The sequence below is a fragment of the Nyctereutes procyonoides genome, unplaced genomic scaffold, assembly GCF_905146905.1.
Source record: "Nyctereutes procyonoides isolate TBG_1078 unplaced genomic scaffold, NYPRO_anot_genome, whole genome shotgun sequence".
NCBI classification, from domain to species: domain Eukaryota; kingdom Metazoa; phylum Chordata; class Mammalia; order Carnivora; family Canidae; genus Nyctereutes; species Nyctereutes procyonoides.
Window position 1 is genome coordinate 18904671 of NW_026575141.1, and position 13844 is coordinate 18918514.

Sequence of the window (13844 nt, forward strand, 5' to 3'; positions counted from 1 at the left end):
ACCTTCCTTGACCACATCAGACCATGGTAACTACCAACACCCACTCCCCCCCGAATCTCCGAATTCCTCTGGCACCAAACATCTGTACCACAGAATTTCGCACCTGGCTACATACTTGTTCTCTTTCTTTGGTATAAACAAGACAGAAAACCAGTCTCTCTTCCAGGGATTCACAGACATGGTAAATTCCTCCTTGACTTTTTTTCCCAAAAATGTGTCTTTGAGGAGGAATTTGTAATCTTTCTTACTTCAGATGGTGAAATTTACATACCTTCTTGTGATCAACATGTTTTGTCTTAGTTGTCAGGAAATTTAGGACTGTTTTGGGACCAGATTGTAATAATCAGCTTATCTCAGAATCCTAGCAAACATTATCTATCCTGCCTGCCTCTACTGCGTGTTTATTCTTCATTTTGCTGACATTTAATTTGTGAGACACTGTAGATCCTTTTGGGACAAAATGAGAAAACAGACCTCCAATTAACCGTATCCTTCTCATTTTATTTCATAACTTCTATATTCCTACCCAGATTGTGAGTCCTTGAGAACAGAGTTAGATATTCTATATCTTCTATTAATTGCCCAAAGTAGAAAGCATACGGTAGTCTCTTAATAATTCACTGTTGATGACTTAATGCTTTTGGATGTCCTAAGTGAAATAACCTACTTTGTTAAAATGAGTATTTTAAACCGAGATGAAAACATATAAAAATTACATAATTCTAACAAAGGGCCTTGAGCCTATTTACTTCTGCTAGCATTTTGTTCAATGTTTAAAATATCGGAAGTAGAACACAATAAACACGAATCACAAGTTAAAGTTTATGCTATTACATTATCTAAACTTAACACTTAAAATAGGAAAGAAGATTAACGAAATCAGTAGTTCACTGCCAGTAACACTTACCGGATGACAGAGTGCATTTTTTCCCCCCCAGAACCCCAAAGCCCTGCTGGCTGCCTTTCTGATAATCACACTGTTCAGGTGGTGTCTGACTTATTTTTTTCTCCCCTCATCCTCATTTTCACTCCCCTTTTCCCCTCCCTTCCTAACACAAGATAGCAAACATTAAGATTGGCTTTCAGTAAAACTATGTGCGCCAGTCATCAAATTCTTTTTCTTGCTTGCTTGCTTTTTCTGGGGGGGGGGGGTGGAGGATGAGGGGGAAGAGGGGTTCCTTTTTAAAGCTCACCCAGGGAGAATACTTTAACTTTGAAAGAAACCACAAGAATGTGATCATCAAGTCATAGCCAGACTTAGCCTGTGTTCATACTTCCTGTCCTTTTACCCCTACCCACACCCGCCCCCCAGATTCACCCACCAACACATACCTAGAGCTGTTATTTATACAGAAGGTGCAGATAATCCATATAAGTACAAACACTTTTGAGACTCCTTCACCCAACTGACTGGGCTTTCCCACTGTGCAAGAAGTAAGGGCTATGGATCTTTTCCTTGGCTCTTTTGACCAGATGGAAATGTTTGCCTTTTCTTTTCACAAGTTGCCTTCTCCACCTTTTCCTTCTAAGCAGTAATACTAAAGAGAGACCGAGGATAACAACACAGTATCTTCATAATCATGAGATTCAAAGATATGTCCTCCCCAAACTCCTGATCTAACCTACATTGTATGTGTGATGTTGGAAGATAAATTAAAACTCATTTTTGCCATCCCAAGTAATTATTTTTGGACCAAACCAGTGTGGGTCCACCTTGGCTAGCTTCATGCGACCTCTTACCTTGCAGTTTGTCCAGGGCTCCTAATTAATGTAGGTTCTTTTCGCACAGCCATGTGTAATGTCCTGAATCTCTTTGCCTCATGTTTAGCTTCTGTTTGCTTTTTTAAAAGAAATTAATTTCAATTTGTCTTAGGTGTAATAGAATATAGTAAGCAAATCTGTTGCAAAATAGGAAACATAATGTGCTCTACATATAAACAGAATATTTTGAACGTCTGCTATGCGGGATTCTCCTTTTTGTTTTTTTCCATGATTGAAATAAATATAAATATCAGCTATACTAGTATTAGATATAATATAAAAGATGTATTACATTTAACATCAGGAGACACAGGAGTGCAGACCTACAAAAAACTTGCCATGATCCTTTGAAAATGTGTCCTTGATATAGATAGAGATGGATAGGGATATGTAGATATAGATCATATATATAAAATCAATTACTGATACAAGAAGCAGAATACAAAATTTAAATAATTTTGGGATGCCTGGGTGGCCAGTCAGTTAAGCATCTGTCTTCAGCTCAGATCATGAGCCTGGAGTCCTGGGATGGAGCCAGGCATAGGGCTCCCTGCTCAGCAAGGAGTCTCCTTCTCCCACTGCCTTTGCCCTCCCCTCTGCTTGTGCTTTGTCTCTAAGATAAAGAAAATCTTCTTTAAAAATTTAAATAATTTTACCATTAGAATTTAAACCCAGAAATCTGGGTATTTAGGTATATGACTTTTGAACAAAAATGAAATTTATCCAAATGTCATATTTACTAAGTATAATGAGATCACTAATGTCAGATTAGCCCTGGGGACCAGCAAATGTTTACCTGGCACTTTAGAAATAAGTATGAGTCAAGGTATAATGAATGGATCTAGATTTATAATTTTATATATTTTAAATCTTTAAGAAGTATACATTAGGAGGGCACATGATATAATGAGCACTGGGTATTATATAAGAGTGGTGAATCACTGACCTCTACCTCTGAAACTAATAATACACTATGTGTTAATTAATTGAATTTAAATTTAAAAATATGTTTAAAAAAAGAATTATACATATATAGAGATAATAGCAGTTCATTTATACGAGTAAGATAATTTGTAAGCCAGATGCTGGAGTGGAGGTTGACAGTTTGAGGATCAGCATGGATCTGCCATTTAATTTAGGAAGATGCAGCTAAACAATTTGACATAAAATAGGTAATAAATGAATAAACAAAACTGGCACCACATTATATGTTCATTCTTCTAACTTTTCAAGTCTTCAAGACAAGGATACAACCACACTTAAAACTGCTTCTAGGGCTAACCCATTATCCTCCCTCTACACTCCCTCATCCTTAATACCAACATCCTTCCCACCTGCCTCGAGTACAGTCTGTAAGCAACCTGACCTTTATCTACGTATACCTCCATTTATGTAGAGAGAAGAAATGCTTCCTCCTCTAACTGAGATCCTGTTGGACGTGAAACCACTCCGCCACAGTAGAAATAGAATTGGCCCAGAACCACCAAAGGGGTTCTGTTGTATTGTTTGCCTCCTACAGCCATGGGGGCCTTCATAAAGAAAATACCAGCCTAGAGAAAGAATAGCAGTCCAGAGAACAAGCCACCTCAGTTGCACTAAGGAACCAACTCGGCCACTCCGGTTTTGGCGTTACGGTGGCCCTCTCTCTGCTCTGCTGCAACTCAAGCAAGAAGGCAGAGCATAGCAAAAGAGCCAGAGCAGCTGAGATGAAGGCAAACAGCAATTTAAGAGAGCATCCCAGTTTGTTTAGTGTTTTCGCACAGATTTGGACAGCTTTGTGCTACTAAAATGCCCATGTTAAAGAAGAACCATTAGGTGGAGCTGATATCCATAGAAATCATGCCAGTGCAGGGGGGAAATAGTCCTTTTATGAATTAGGCAGAGCTTGTAGTTTTTATCATGGCTTTAAACACTCAAATACTAGTCAAAACCTGTGAATATGTATACATTCTTTTATATGGATAATTATCCTCTTTATTGGTGGCGCCTCCTGGATTAGGATTTTTTCCATGCAAATAAGCAGGAGAGGAAGGTAGTGCAACAAAGAATAACTTTTATGTGGCTTCAGTACCTATTTAGCCAAACTTCTACATTTGTAGAGAGGCAAGTGCTCTACATTCCTGGATTTCTAGAAACTTCTTTGTAATTACTTTAAATTGACTAATTCAAATTAAAGTCCTTATATAGTTTCTGTTAATGCATACAAACAGCAAGCAGACCCACTATCCGTGTGCTGTTAAGAATAGCTCACCCAAAGTATTTATATCTAATTTCGAATATCTGATCGTGATAGAAACAGGCAAAGGTATCGTATATGTCTGGGCTGTATTGTTTTAATATGAGCAGCCATAGAAATTGAAGGTTAAATACGGGATACTGTGTGCTTTTAGAAGAATCCTAAATTACGTTGCAAATAATGTTTTCTAATGATAGTACCAAATTCACAACACCTCTTTTTGGCCAACAGAGTTGGGTTTTTTTGGTTTGGTTTGGTTTGGTTTGTGAGTTTTGGTTTGTTTGTTTGTTTAAGCACTTTCTTTTTATGGTAGAGGCATCCATTTTTGTGTGAGCCTGAAGTTTTGGGGTCCTTTGGTGGTTTTTTTAAAGTGATATTGTGGTCTCACATTTTAATGTTTCCTGGAAGAACTGGCTGGCTATTTATTTTAATTACTTCACAGGAACCCACATGACAATTTTTGAAGGACATTTTCTTATTACTCATTGTTTAGTATTTTGGTCATCGTTTTTTCCCAACAGGATATAGTTTCAAGGTAAGATTCCATTTGTTTTCTCTTTATTTCAGAATAAAATACAGAAATTCTACTGTTAATTTTCTGGCCCCTTCCCCACCTATCCACGTATCACCCCCACCCCCACCACTCTTCCCCTCCACTCCAAAAGAAATTTTCATGGTTTGGGTAAACATTTCTACTAAATCTGCTTGAAAGCTAATCATTTAGAGGCAAATACGACCTCAAGAACCACAGTGTTTGGAGGTGTTAGGAGGCATTTAAACACAAATCTTCCTATTCACAGCCTTCAAAATTCTAAACTGTTGGGGATGCCTAGAGGTTCTGATGAGGGGAAAATAAATAACATAGAGAAAAAATAAAACAAACGTTATGTTCTCTAAATGTGGCTTTGGTATGTATCTGACATCAGAAATAGAAATTCATCTTTCATGAAATCATTTTATAGTTAACTGATTGGAAAAATATGCAGCTCTAGTCATTGTCAGAAGTATACTTATAAAATCAAAGCTCAAACTTAGAGATCAAGTCTTTATTGTAAAACGTTGATGGATGTTGTACGGTTTCACTCTGGAACAGAGTTCACTACCTGCTTCTCTCGTGTAAATTTAATATTCTTTATTTCTTCTTTAGTTGGTCAAATAAGAGGTCTGTCATTACTTTCATAATTTCCAGTTTTTCACCAAAAACCACCCTGATACATTTTTAGATGCCTATTTTTATGAAATAAAAAATGTTTTAAAATTGCTGATGGGAATATCCCAGGACATCGAGGAAAATGGCTTTAATCATAACACTTACCTTTGAATAACTCCTTGTAAAAAACTTTCACAAACTTTTTTCCCTTCAATCCTTACTGCAGAACAGAGTCGTGGAAAGCCAGTAGGAACTTGTTAGATCAATTGCTCCCACCTTCCATCTTATAGAAGAAAAAACTAAGGTCCGGGATGTTAAGTTAAATTTACCAACATCTATAGTCTGTGTCTACTTTCCCCCATTGCTTTTCTGGCCCATGTGTCCTGTGTTATCCTCATCTTTCAGATCATGTAATTACAGCCTCTCACTCAAAGCTCTATAGACATTTGGTGAACTGGAACCCAGATCTCTGCCTCCTGGCATCATTTTAATATGCTCTCTAATGCATGGCCTGCTGTTAATCCCTGCTGGCTAAGGGCCATTCCTATCCTATTCCTAGTTTTCTGGAGAAAAAGATTTCTGTTTGTGTCATAAGGTGCTAAGGATGCCTGGAACTGTATGGGTAGCACCTTGAGGATTATTAATGATTAATTCAGGAAATGAAATAACCATTCTGTGATATTTTTAACCCCTTCTACAAGTTACGCAGTATGTGCTTAGTAAATATCAGTTGAATTGAATGGAACAACAGGTTAACAGAGCTATTGTTTTTGCTAAGAAGACCGAAGACCGTTGCTATGTTTTATAGAGGACCACATGCTTCCATCAGATAGAGGATGTGCTTAGCAGTTAGGAAAACCAGACAATCAAATCTAACTCCACCACTTACAACCTTCGTGGCCTTTAGAAAGCTACCAAGCTTCCTGAACTATAATTTTCTTTTCTGTAAATACTGTCTACCTTACCGAGATTTTAATGCGGATTAAATTAGAAATGTGTGTGTAGAGTCACGCACAGCAAACACCCAACAATTTACCCTTCCTTGCCCTTCACGTCTGTCTGAGAGGTGACTGGTGGCCTGCTTCTCTGCACTGTTTGAGAGTCGGGATAGTAAAGTCGAGCCGATACGTGTGTCTGGATATTTTTGGGTTTTGGGCACAGCCCTGGAAACTTGACCAAAGCACAGGGTGTTGTGGCTTTGTTTCACTGGCATGTGTCACACGTGTAGTACGCTGGGTAGCGGTGCACTTTCCTTGTTTTCCTTCTTTAGCAGTGTGCCGGTGCTGAACGCAGCACTAGAAGGGGAAGCACACAGGTGGAGAGGTCTTTGGTCTCATGAAATTTGATGGTTTGGAAAAACACTTGCTACAGTAACATGCTGTGAAACCATATTGAGTTTACTAAATGGCCTTGAGTATTTTGCAGAGTAAATATTTAGGTCACCAAGCTTCTGTAGCTTTTAAAAGATACAAATAATATTAGAGGATCCTCCTCAGAAATCACCTGTCAGGATCTGTCCCCACACTCTGCATCTTTTCAAAACTTGAAACATTCTAAAATCAGTGATCATGCTATAGTGTTGTGAGTCCAGACATTTAGGTTTCAGACTTCCATAACAGAATCTTTGGACGCTGATGCTTTTGACATACTTTGTGAAAATGTTAATAGCTCATGGTATATTTACCTACTACTGTAAAATGTTTTCTATTAGGCACTTGAGGCAAAGAATTTTAAGGTTTTTATTTTAATTCCAGTTAGTTACCATAGGGTGCTATATTAGTTGCAGGTATACAGTATAGTGATTAAGCACTTCCACCTGGTGCTCCTCACGACAAGTGTGCTCCTTCGTCTCCATCACCAAATTTTTAATGGGGTTTTCAGATTACCCGTTGAGCCCCTTAAAATAAAAAAGACCAAAGAATTCCTTTATCAAAAAAGTACAATCAATATTCAAAACAGCACTGCTTAATAATGGAAGAGTGGCATTAACCTATGCCTGTCTGCTTGTACCAGGTTATACTTGGGAACCAGTGGTTCCTCACTGCTGGTCCACCAGGTATCCTGACAGGGGGTTCAATCCCGACAAAGACCCTCCCAACCTGTGAATTTATCCACGTTAAAACAAAGCCTTTGAAAATGCAAGCCCTTCTTCCTTTCCCTAAACGGGTGCATACTGCAGCCTAGAAGAACATGCCAGTGATTCTTGCAGTGGGAGCTTCCGTCTGGAGGGTCGGGGGGGGGGGGTGAGGACATTGGAAGAAAACCTAGACAGTAATAGCATTTCAAACTATACTATTAAGCAGGAGAAAATTGGATTTTGGTAAGTCATGAACAATAGCTGTTATTTCCAGATGTTTAAAAAGTGAAGTCTCCAGGATATATTACAATTTTGACTAAGTTTCTCGCAGAAACAGCAACTAAAAGAAAAAAGGAAAGACACAAAGTAGAGATTAACAGGATAATTTATCTCGAGAACTAATGTATCAGATAATATTGGCTTCCTAGAAAATGACTGTTTAAGGTTGGGTGGTTTTATAATTGATCAGAACAAGGACTGCAGATGTGGTATGTGTTTCATGTCTGTCTGTCTGTGTATGTCTCCATCTAGACCTCCGTACACTCAGTTATATTATCAGCGGGGTCACCGAGAGAGGATACTGAGAATTGACGCTTTTAAGCATGTGTTTTCCACCCTTTGATTTGAAGAAAATGTGTTATTCGTGGTCTTTAACAAATAGTGACTGGCTAACGATAACATCAAGAATTTGGGGCGGGACTAGTCTTTTACTAAGAGTTAAATAATTTAGTATTCACAAGTGGTCGAGGAAGGACCAGCTACTCCAGCTCAGTAAGGAATAATGATGCAGTCATGCCACTTGGAAGTGTCTGTCACTGGATATTCAGATTCTCTGGATAAGGTAGTTTGAATCACCTAGTCCAAAGCACGAGAGAAAGCAAGAAGCTGCATAAATAGCAACTGCGCAAATAATTTTACCTTGAAATCACGCGGCAAGCATGATTTATAGTAAACGTTCTGACATAAAAGAGTCATAGAATATTAAAATATAAAACCATAAGGCTAATGTCTACCCTTTCGATTTTGAGGTCCCAATATCTTACGTTCTTTTTCAAATCATTCCCACATTAGACATTTTTTTGCAAGTAAAACACATCTCACCCATCTACCTATGCCCCTCATGCGCAGTGGCCCTCTAAAGTCTTCTGCGTTGCTTTACTAGTATTATATAATTGTGTTCAGTGCTGAGCAATGCCAAAGCAATGTGATTCATGAAACGAGAAATCACTTAGTTACTGCCACCTTCACCAGTCTTTGCCCCAGGTTATTGTCTTCGCACGGATTTTTCTCACTTTGACTTCAGCACATGCATTCTGTGCATGTTACCTTTGCCAGCAGTACGCTTTGGAAGTCCGCTCTGACATTTGGAGCTGTCACCTACAGATAACGTTCTTTGCATATCCCGTGCGTAAAGGATTTGATCGTTCATATTTTGTGTTATGTTTTTTTTCTCTTCTTACTCTGGTCTGCCCAGGCATTTAGTCGAACCCATGAAGAGAATACAGACAGCTGACTGGATGAAGAAGACGTTGTGGAAAAAAAACTCCCATTGTTTAGATTTCTGTCAAGGGATATAAGAATACTTAATTTCTTTTATCTCTAGGGCTTTCATTATCATTTAAATTTCATTTTACATTAATTGATCAGGGATTAGTAAAGCCATTATGCAGAAATTAGAATAAGACAAGCCAGATGGAATGAATAATTCATGAAGTCCAATTACATTTTATTTCTGGTGTACTTTCAGACTTGCCTCCGACTTCTGTGCTATTTTGATGTGACAATATTCGCTGGAAATCAAGAGTGCCATTTTAATTCACTGTATCCCTCTGGAGTGGAAGCATTTGTATGCGGTGGGGGTGTGCTAATGCATTCCCCCCCAACACCCAGTTTCGGGGCTGCTGGAAATCCTGGGGGATCTGGAGGACGCGGTGCATGCCCTGTGAGGGTTCGGGGGTTCTCCGCTGAGCCACGCCAGTCGGCCCCGGGGAGGCAGAGACACTGGGGTCTGCGGACCGCGAGGTCTCGAACCCCCCAGAGGAGCCACGAATCCCTTCCAAACCTGCGTTCGCGTTGCCGCCCGCGGGGGAGCGGGTCCCGCCGCAGGCCTGGGGCGCGGGGGGCCCGGGGGGCCCGGGGGGCCCGGAGGCCGCGCTGCAGCTGCAGGCCGAGCCCGCGAGGTGGCAGGCGCGGCCTTGCGTGCGAGAGGGCCGGGCGGCCGGGCGGCGGGGGCCCCCGCAGCATCCCCGCGGCTCCGGCCCGGCCCAGCCCAGCCCGCGGGCCGCGCGCCTCCCGGAGCCGAGCCGAGCCGAGCCGGCCGCAGCGCGGGGCTAGCGGCGGCCGCGCCCGCCTGCCCCGAGGGTCGCGACCGCCGCCGGGGTCTGAGCCCGCCGCCGCCGCAGGCCCCGGGCCCCAGCCCTTCGGGGTCCCCCCTCCCCCCGCCCCCGCCCCCCCCCCCGGCATTTATTTATGCCCCTGGACAGTTCTCGGCACATTAAAGCTGCGGTTCACCTTTTCGAGGACTTTCATCTCGGGGAGTTTTATGGCACTTTGTGAACGTGCAAAGTCCGTAATCAGGCTCGCCCGACCGGGGCCCTCACGGTCTCTCCGCTCCACAGCACAACAAGCCGCTCTACTCCTTTGAAGACAACGCCGACTACGTGTACGACGTCATGTGGTCCCCCGTGCACCCCGCGCTCTTCGCCTGCGTGGACGGGATGGGGCGCCTGGACCTCTGGAACCTCAACAACGACACGGAGGTGAGCGGCGGCGCAGGCGCCCGGCGGGAGGGCTGGGAGGAGGGAGGAGGGCGCAGCCGCCCCCGCCCCCCCCCCGCCCCGGCCGGGGCCGACCCCCCCCCCCATACCTGCCTGCCCCGAGGGCCACTGCAGACGCCCCGGCCAGGACCCATCTCACGCCGCTGGGAGGAGGGAGGAGGGCGCAGCCGCCCCCGCCCCCCCCCGCCCCGGCCGGGGCCGACCCCCCCCCATTCCTGCCTGCCCCGAGGGCCACTGCAGACGCCCCGGCCAGGACCCATCTCACGCCGCTGCCGCTGCGTCCCCGAAGCGTGGCGGCTCCTGCACAATCGCGAAGAGCCCAGTGGCGCGTGTGCCCGGCGGGCCCCACGGGAGGGGACCCGCGCGCACGCCCCCGAGCAGCGAGCTGCGAGCTGCGAGGGGCGCGGAGGTGGCGGAGGCGGCGGAGGCGGCGGAGGCGGCGGAGGCGGCTGCGGGTGCAGGGATCCCTGGGGCTGCGCCCGGGAGCGCTGCCCTTGTTAGAGTCGTTAAACACGATTCCGCTGCCCGTTCACGTTTAGCTCTTCCCTCCGTGTGATTTTCACGAGGCAAAGAATCCTTGTCTAAAATACTGAACTCGCGGGCGGACTTTCACAGCACTTTTTTTTTTTTTTTTTAGACTCTGAACACGTATGTTAAACGCAGTATTTTTTTTGAAAAAAAGTGGAATTTCAACAAGTCACGTTCAGAATACTTCACAAGTAGATGGCCCTCTTTCTTAAAAAAAAAAAAAAGGAATCGGCAATAAAGGGATTTTTTAAATGATCCTGAAAAAGTTCTATACATATTGATGGTTTTAAAAAATGATGCCGTGTGCATGGTCCCCTTTTTCCCCACACCCTTAAAATTACCCAGGGGCCAATTCAGCTACTTGGTTTGTATTTTTGTTTGTTTGTTTTTTTGTTTTGTGGTGACTTTTCTTTTTTTAACTTGAATATTAAATATCCTTCAGTTTCATACCATGAAACGGGCTCTTCATCACTTCCTGGCTTGTGATTCAGGGCAGCTCTCCATAAATAAGAAGGGAGGACAGGTAAGGGGAGCGAGTGCTGCAAACTCTGCATCAAGTGGAGAACAAGAGAAAGGTCTTTTGAAGTGTTTTGGGCAGGAAGCAACTCAGCCTTTTTAATTAGGAGGCCTACAGCTGGAGGATATGAGGAGAAGGAGGTTCCCCTACTATTTTTTTGTGGGAGGGGGCAGGGCAATATCCCTCAGGTGTCATTATTGAGCCGTTGTATCTCGCAAAATGCTCTGCACCTCTAGCCACTGCCAAATAGTTATCTTCTGAAAATATTTCCATTTAAATCTGTGTTTTCTTTCTGCTACAAGAGCTAGCTATGTGACAGAGGCAAGGGTTACGTAATGAAGCATCTTTGAAAATTATCAAAAGGCATGAATAGTGCAACGCTCATCCTTTGGGATGTTGAAATGTTCATAACATTATTGCTTTTCACGAAAAGATGCTATTATTTGACATTGTGTTGGTTTCCCAAAGTCTTTTCATCACCGTTGATTAAACTCATATTGCTTCTACCTGCTGGAATAAACTCATTCACTTAAAGCAACCAAAAAACACACGTTTTCCAGGTGGGCTTAGGAGACCCCCCCCCCCATATCAGAAATCAGATCTACTAGAAGTGATGTTTAGAGGTGATAGCCCACTATGATGCAGTAGACTGTGTTCTACACTCTCCTTAATAGTTCCTATGTAACTCGTTTTGTTTTGTTTTTAGTCTGCTTTTTAGGTAAAATGAAATCAAGGTGTCAACATTGCAAAATGTAATTTTTCCCTTCTCTTTCTCTAGCTATCAAGGCACAACCACATAAGAGTTTTATAGCTAACCATTTTTTAAGGATCATTAGGGGGCATGCAAACTGCTTAGTTTTGTGGTAAACACAATTCTGCTTTCAGAATAACAGTGGATATATCGAATCAGATTCAAATCCAGTAGCAAACGGAACACTTTTTAAAACTCTAAGATCATTTTTGCCTTCGATCAAGTTGAGCAAGATTTTTCAGACACTTGTCAGATTAGGGTTTAGATGTGTGTAAAAAAGAAAGACAGAGAACCCGAATTCCTAGAGTGATTCGTTGGTGATGGTGTTGTTGAAATGACTGTACTTTTGGACCAAGTTTTCCCAACTGCTCCTATGCAAGGATAGTTCATATTCACCTACCTCAATATCACCGCCCTCCACACAATGGTAGTAATCTATGCTGTGTATCTCCCTGTTTTTGCGATTAAAATCATTGAGCCTTAAAAAAATGTGAACATAACTGTGAAACCAAAGTACAGAAGATAGAGTCAATATATGGATTATTTTCATTAGGGATTCATCAACTTCTGAGAGGTCATATGAGTCAAACTAATAAAATATATTTTATCATTTCCTTCAGCACTTGATAATTTTTTAGCACATGTCACAGGCTGTGATAGTCATTTTTTAATCATTTATAAGATTTGAAAGGATATTTTTAAATAGTTAAAATATTGCCCCAGTTTGCTGTACTACTTAATTCTCAATAAATAAGATTCTTTAAAATGTATTAGGCATAATTTAAAAGGTATCAGAAATCAGTTTGAGTGATTAGTTTTTTAACATATTCGTATTAAGATTCAACATTTGTATTCAATCTTTGAGATTATTCATTGATAAAATCTGATATCAAACAGAGTTAAGCAAAGTGTGATCCTGTACAGTCTCCCTAAATTATGGTGTTAAAACTAACTCTGAAAACTGTATAGCTGAATCACGGATTGGTTCTCTGAGTAGCACACTAATAATGAAGCATATTGACAGAATTATGGCCCATCTAAATTCACATTGTTTTGGCCTTTGAAAGGTTTGGTTAAAAATTCAAGCTCCAGCCTGCACAGCAGGTACCTTTATTGTCGAAATTGTGTATTTTTTAAAAAATAAATGAGTTGGGGACTTTTGTTTTACATTTTTGCTCACAACTGGCATACAGTGATTTAAGCAGGTAAAAGAATTTTTATTGATTTCAAGATTAAGTTTAAACATAGATTCTTACATATGATGGAGTTTTTATTGCTATTTTAAAGATAGGCATTGGGTCAATAATGCCCTATAAACAGATGGTTTCAATTCCCTGAACAGCAGAATGCCGGGAGTGCTGAGGCCCAGGACATGTCGGGTTTCTATCCTAAAACGACCTGTTTAGTAGACACAGGTCTTAAACAGTGGCGGGAGAGGATCTCTAGGGCCCTCTTCTCACTGTTTTTTTTTTTTTTTTTTTTTTTTCTTTCTGTTTCGAAATTTACTCTCTTCTTTTTTAATGGCCTGTTGTCCTTTCCTATTCAGTATTCTTGTAGAGGGCTCAGAGATCTGATCTATCAGTTATAAACTCCCAAACTTAAAGACAAGAGTTTACACAACTGTTGATAGAAGAGGAGTAGACCCACTAACATCTTTTCCTAATACTAGGGTTCTTGTAGCAAATTCTGCAGGTTCCATTTCAGCACCTCCAGTTCATTTTAATAATAAGTATGATAGTGATTACCCACATGGGCAGATTTCAGTGTTGATTAAAGAATATGTGAGGCCTCTTCTACAAATAGGTAGGTGTTGCAGTCTCTCAGGATACCACCTTGGGGGCATTTCCAAAGTTAGAGAGTGCTTTGTCCACCCTGACACTGACAGGAAGGGGGAAAGCAGGGGGGCGGGGGGGGGGGGGGGGAGGAAGAAAGGTAAAAAGAAAAAAAAAAGAAAGGAGATTTCGAGCTTTTGAAGTTTTGCCACCTGCATTTTTTTCTTCTTCTTCTGATCATCCCCTCCCCGATGAGGTTTTGAGGGATCAATACA

The 13844-nt window shown here is 41.9% G+C and overlaps 1 protein-coding gene and 1 long non-coding RNA gene across 3 annotated transcripts in view; one reads left to right on the forward strand and one right to left on the reverse strand.

Moving 5' to 3' along the window:
- The window catches only part of DYNC1I1 (dynein cytoplasmic 1 intermediate chain 1), a 311302-nt gene that overhangs the window by 279006 nt on the left and 18452 nt on the right, over positions 1-13844 (forward strand). Inside the window, exon 15 of the mRNA XM_055307612.1 lies at positions 9843-9983. Coding sequence (XP_055163587.1) covers positions 9843-9983 — 141 coding nt within the window. The remainder of the gene's footprint in view (positions 1-9842; positions 9984-13844) is intronic.
- On the reverse strand, positions 6885-10250 carry LOC129498290 (uncharacterized). Of its 2 annotated transcripts, XR_008662095.1 has the most exons (5): positions 10091-10250; positions 9736-9965; positions 8948-9014; positions 8551-8785; positions 6885-7044 (listed from the first exon to the last, which is right to left on the reverse strand). It is a non-coding gene; the product is annotated as an uncharacterized LOC129498290 (long non-coding RNA). The 2 variants fall into 2 exon arrangements; XR_008662096.1 differs by having other exon boundaries at positions 6885-8785.